At 52.4% G+C, this 6,374-nt stretch overlaps 1 protein-coding gene across 1 annotated transcript; it reads left to right on the forward strand.

Moving 5' to 3' along the window:
- The first annotated feature begins 1,039 nt into the window (after positions 1–1,039).
- Positions 1,040–4,913, forward strand: LOC125943281 (uncharacterized). Its single transcript, XM_049662195.1, has 4 exons — positions 1,040–1,524; positions 1,638–2,004; positions 2,082–2,887; positions 4,889–4,913. The coding sequence occupies exons 1-4, from the start codon at positions 1,040–1,042 to the stop codon at positions 4,911–4,913; spliced, it is 1,683 nt and encodes a 560-aa protein (XP_049518152.1).
- Positions 4,914–6,374: the final 1,461 nt, after the last annotated feature.

Raw genomic sequence — 6,374 nt, forward strand, 5'->3', positions numbered from 1 at the left:
GGCCAATCAGAGGGGTCGTATTGTTCACAAAACTTCGCCTCTAACCTTGCACCCTCGATGCAAGGACGAGACAATCTGATAACAGGGGATTCGCACTCCTTCCACGCAAGTCACCGACTTGGTTTCTTGCTCTCTGTGACGTTCGTCTTGCCAGGGTCGGGAGAGTGACCTTCGCGCTGTTCCCCGCTTTCACGAAAGGTGGCGGCTGTGGTCGCTTCGTGAGCTTCTTTCTCATCGTGTCCCAGCCGGTGTTGCGCCGCGTCGCCGGGTAGGCGGCCGCTGATGAAGGGAGTGGCATCGGGGGAAACACACAAACGATGCGCACTGGGTGCTTGTTGGCCCGTCAACGTTGGTGTCGGGCACTGTCGCCGTGTGGGCGACGCTGATGAAAGGGCCTGCCTCGATGGGAAACAATCAAAGAATGCGCCCTGCCGATTCGAGACGCAAGTCTGTACTGATTACTTCGCGCACATCGCGGAGAGCGCGAGCAGTGCCACGACACGCGCGATTGTCGCCTCCGGCACGCCCTGCCCGGACATCAAGCTGCTCAGCTCAACGTCTGCGCGGCTCGCCGGAGTGCTCAGCGATGCGCGGTCCGCTCCGGTGGCCCCGCGGACTGGACTATGTACAACTGTCTCGACGCGGCGTGCAGAAGGCACGCGCGGCAGCTGCGCCGACGTAGCTGGGCGGGCCTCTGCTCGTCGCTCGCGGACCCGCGCCACCAGCACCGTGGCTGGCGCGTCCTGATTGCACTGCTGAGCCGCAGGACACCACGGTTCCCTGTGCTCACCATCGCTGTGGCGCACGGCTTCAGCGATCTCGCGCTCGCCGAATAGTGCGGACGCCTTTGCAGCCGCCCCTCCAGCACTTGGTGTGCCTCTGATCGCGCTGCGGGCGCTCTACGTGGCTGTGTTCGTGCGGGGTGGGGAACGATCAACCCACGCGCAGGCAATCACATGTCGGTGCGATGACGACTTCACCTTTCACGAACCGCAGCGCGTGCTGTGCCGCGGGCGGCGCCGCAGTGCGCCCGGGCAGGATGGAGTCACCCACCAGATGCTGCGCAACCTGGCGCCACCTCCTGCTCGACGCATTCAACGGTGTCCTGCGCAGCGGGTTTCCCCAGCAGTCCTGGCGCTGCGCGCTCGTGGTGCCTGTGCTTAAGCGTGGCAAGCCGCCCCGCAGCCTCGCCTCCTACAGACCCGTCTCTCTCACGTCAGTCCCTGGCAAGACGATGGAGGCGATGGCTCTGTCGAGACTCCAATGGATTGCGGACATCCGCGGTATTTTCACGCCTGAGCAGTGCGGTTTCCGCGCGCATCGCTCCACGGCCGACTGCTTTGCCGCCGTCGTGTGCATGCTGGAACAGGCGAGTCGCGAAGGCCGCGCCGCGTACCTGCCGCTGTTGGACGTCCAGAGCGCGTTCGACTTCCTTCCCCACGCAACCATCATCTCGGCTGTGCGCTCTCTTGGTGTGGAGGCCAGACTCCTGGCGTACGTGCAAGCCTTGCTCACCGACAGAGCGTATGTTTTTTGTGTCGGGCGGGCGATCAGCACGTCCCGTTCAGTGAGATGCGGCGTGCCTCAGGGGATGTGTTGAGCCCGTTCTTGTTCAACCTCGCACTCGCGCCCATCAGCGAGCGCGTGCCCAGCAATGGGCACCTCCCTGTGCGCGCCGTGGTCCGCGCGGACGACGTGGCGCTCTTCGTCCGTGGCCCGCCGTCAGCGATGAGACAGATGCGTATGCGACTCCAGGCAGCGGTTGATGCGGTCGGCGACTTTCTGCGTGCCATTGTCCTGCGCTTGTCGGCGGTGAAGTCGGAGGCCATCAAGGTCCAACCACGCGCTGCTGCCCGGCGCCACACTGGCTGCGTGTTCGTCGACGGTGTCTCCCTTCCCTGGCGACTGACGGTGCGCTACCTTGGGCTCATTATTGATCACCGCCTGACGTGGTACCCGGCCGTGAAGCAGCTTCGCGCTGCCATGCGCCGAGTTGAGGGCGCGGTGCGCGCGCTCCTCGCGCGTGACGGCTGCCCCCCTTGTTCGCGGTGGGGATGTACGGTGCGGTGGCGCGGTCCAAGGTGCTGTACGCGCTCCCACTGTGCAGCCTGCGACCGCATCTGTGGCGACACATCGACTGCGACCACCGACGAGTGCTCCGCATGTGCCACGGCCGGCCCCGCGCATCCCGTCTGGCGGAGACGCTCGCAGAGGCCGGCGCGTGGCCGGTCTCCCTCACCGCTGATCTGCGCGCGCTTGGCCACACCGAGCGCCTATCCCGTGCCCCAGGGGCCGGCCCCATACTGTCCTGCCTCCGCGGACGTCCCAAGTCTCGTGTGGGTAAGCTGTTCAAGCTGTACGACAGCCTGGTGGTCGATGCCTCTGCCACCCCTGAAGCCTGGCCGCCACCAAACCAGCCTGTGCCGCTGCGCGTGTGCCTCGACCTGCCGGGCGTCCGCTCCAAGCACCGCATCCCTCATTGCGCTGTGGTGCAGGAGGCTGCTGCACGGATACAGGACGACCTGGTGGGGAGGGCACACCTCTACACAGACGGTTCTGTCCGTCAGGACGGTTCCGCGGCCGCCGCCTGCGTTGTGCCGCACCTCGATGTCGCGAGACAGTGCCGCCTGTCCTACCGAGCTTCCTCCACCATACTGGAGCTTGTGGGACTCCATCTGGCAGCCGACATCCTCGAAGAGTCGCCGTTCCTCAAACGAGTGGCGATTCCTTGCGACTCGAGGTCCGCATTGCGCCACCTGCTACTCGACGAGCGCGTGCCGCCACTGGAGCAACGCGTTCCCTGCAGGCTGCACACACTGCAGCAACCGGGATGCGACCTGCGCATTAAGTGGATACCCTCGCACGAGTCGGCGGACGACCTCGCAAGGCGCGTCCACGATCCTGAATCCCCGCTGTTGCCGCGAGTCAACTCGTTTGCCGCGGCGCGGCTTCACTTCAAACATGGAGGAAGGAAAAAAAACTAGGAGGGAGCATCACGTGACAATCTTGAAGCCTAGTCATAAAAAATTTAGAGGAATGGGATGATGGGAAATAGGCCCTCACGTGATAGGCAAGCGGTAGATTTTACTCGGCTCGCTTCGGTGGCTTCGGTTTCGTCTGCTGCGGGGGTTTCGGAATATGCGCACATACTCGGCGTGGCAAACGCGCGCCGAGGTTAGTGAAGGAATTCGAGTGTGTGAAGCAGTTGAGTCTCGCCGTCTAATTAGCAGACAGGCGCCAAGGCTGTTGCGAACGAAGGCGTCGGTTAACCGGCATTGCGCCGAACAACCCGGGAGGACCACCTCAAGGACGACTGGTTGCGTTTCGGTCTGGTTTCAGGGAAACGAGGGAACCTTTCGCCCTGAAAACGTGTGAAGGTAACCAAGCCGCCCTTCCGACGACGATTCGTTGCGTTTGACGACGTCTTCTGGGAAACAATGATGCCTTTCGCCTCCGCAAAATGTGTACGCGATTAAGCGAGCGTACAGGGTCCGAAGCGACTGTCCGTACGGGGAAAAAATGCGTCCCGTCTTGTGCCCAAGGATGGACTGGCGAGCCGGAGACTCCGAACATATTTAGGGCCATGCCGGCCCGTAGCGCAGTCGACACTGTTGTTCGAGATCTGCTCAAAGTCTTCGGCCTCTTAGCAGACCGGCGAGAACTCCCGTCAGCAGTAGGCGCACCTGGGTGATGAAGTGTTTTGTGCCAGGATGCCTTAATCGAACAGAAAATCGGCGCGATGGCCTGTCCTTCCATAGGTAAGCACAATGAACGTTTCTTTTATTTATGAAAATGGAACTGCAATATTCGCGATCGTTAGTGACTACGTGCTCGTGTGAATTATAACTGACTAAATAGTGGTGCAATACTATTCAAGCCATTTTTTTTCCAACTTTGTCATAATTCCCACTAAGTGTTAAACATTTATTTCTCTTTAAAGTACTTTTATCAGCTAGCGTACACTCCTGAAAAGGTACGATGTGAAACTATTTATTGTCGAAGAATTACATTTCCTGCTATAAAAATTATTATTGACTGAATTTTGTATGTACTTCTTGTGGCTGAAAACAATCAAAATTGCAATAAAACTTATTAATTGAAGAAACCATGAACGATTAGTCTTCACATTCCATACCAAGTTTTCCAATAGTTGCCAAGAACAATAATTTTGTAGAGAATATTCTGCTCGTAGTAACTCGGCTTGTACGTGAGTGCAAAGTTCAAACATCATGTTGCAAAGTTCAATCACTCCCCATGTTGAGGCTAAATATCATTTTCTTTTTTTTTTCAGAAGATATGATGTTGGTTGACATATTTTAAACAACAGGTAAATAACAGTTGAGATGAAATAACACAGTTTTACTTTAAATTACAGGAGGGAACATCATTTTCATTCATTTATTAGTAGTACCCTGAAGACCTGGAGGCATTACAGAGGGGGCATTACATTACATTATGTATGTGTTACAGCTATATCTTTGATATTTTTGTGTGAAATATGCACTGCAAAGTTACTACAGCTCCATTTCCCCCGAGATTCAATTAGCTGTATGTGTATTTTACAAGCACACTTAGATCAAAGATAGTTTTCTACACAAGGGGATGCGGTGTGTAGGGAAAGTATGCACAGATCATGCGAGGTCTTTTGCATGACTCTGCAAAGGTTGTGTAAATGCATTCCACAGCAAATGTTATTGTTGGACCTTAAAAATATCTGGTGGGTTATTCTTTAACTGCAGACGCTTGCAAAGGACGATGCCACAGCCATGCGTCAACCTTAAAGTGAAGCAGCTACATCCACGGGAACATAACAGCATCAAGTTGAGCCAGTAAGTAAGCCATAATGCATGTTTCCAGTTTGATCATACCTTTTTCATGACTGTGGTAGATGTCCCCCGCCATTCATGAAGTGAAATATGCTTTTATTATATTCAGGAAGGTCTCTCTCAAGCCACAATAGATATGGACATCACTGAGGGCTTGTCTGATTGATGTGCTAGCAGAGGGTACTGCTACATCTGCTAGCGCGTCCTTGACTGATTCAGACATCGCTGATGAGCCTTGCGAAATCCAACATGTCCTGGCATGTTTGATTGTCATAATGATCACAGAGCTTGCTTAAGACATTTTCTCACATGTGTGCCTTGGTTGATTCATGTTCTGATCTGCTTTGAAAAATCTGGTGTTTCCCTTTATTATATATTTTGGATTTCACCTTTAAAGTAATTATTTAAATTTCAAAAAATGCATATGAGACTGTCATACAGCTTTTTGTAAGATGTTTTCGACAGATTTAAAAGATCTATTAGTAATGCTCAGAATGAAGAGAAAGATAGAACTGTTCAACCTATCATTGGCTACATTACAGCCCTTTTTTGACACAGGTGACAAGCATACTGCGTTCAAATTTCATTGTTAACACTGGCAAAAGCAAGTGCTAATGAATGAAAGCCATATATGCTACATCATAATCTCATTTTAGTCAATCTAGGATAAGTACAAGATAAGGAAAATAAAACAAACTGCAGCAAAGCAGTGTTATGTAAGATGAAAAACCACTTTTTTTCAGTAAAGTTGGAATAAGGAAAACACACTCCTTCTCTGAATTATACTTCAGCCATGTCCTCTCATTACACACATAATTAACACCCTTGCTAGGCTCCAACATTTACAACAGTAATAAAATTTATAACATGCCAACTGTGCTGGTAAGCTTTATCAACACTTTATGGGACCGTAGATAAAAAATACAGTATATAGCCACAGCCACTGATCTCCCTAACAATGTCCTGCTTGCTGGTCATTATTGTGCTTAAATTTTAAATGAAGCCAATGGTGTCGCTATTAGTCCCAGGTTTTAGCTTCAACTGTGCATCTGGTGTTTCGTTTGCACGGTCAGCAATTTCAAGTTATGTTGCAGTAAGCAGTCCCTCCTCATTGCACTTGGTGTATTTTGTCCAGTCTCCCAGTCCAAGGCCCTCCAGGACGCTCAAGGGTGAAGCTTCTGCAGCACTGCCTACACACAACCCAGCGACACCTCGAACAGCAAGGCATACTATGGTGAGGATAATACTCGACCACTACAATTTTTACATACTTGTTTCCTTAGGTAGCTGCAAGTGAAGTGGCATATATTTTCGTGGCAACTGTTTAATAGCTCAAGCATAATAAATGTCACTCAGTGAACTGCACTTGGACACTAACATTTATGGTCATGGCAACCATCTAATTAAATACTGAAACATTCATATTTGGTCGCAGCGGTATGAGTTTCCTCAGGGTTTGCATTAAACACCAATTATCGGCCAATAATCTTTTTTCAATTCTTCTTTTCCATTCAAATGACACAATAACTAGAAGACCAACAGGTTTTT

This window comes from Dermacentor silvarum, chromosome 1 (genome assembly GCF_013339745.2).
Source record: "Dermacentor silvarum isolate Dsil-2018 chromosome 1, BIME_Dsil_1.4, whole genome shotgun sequence".
Classification (NCBI taxonomy): Eukaryota; Metazoa; Arthropoda; class Arachnida; order Ixodida; family Ixodidae; genus Dermacentor; species Dermacentor silvarum.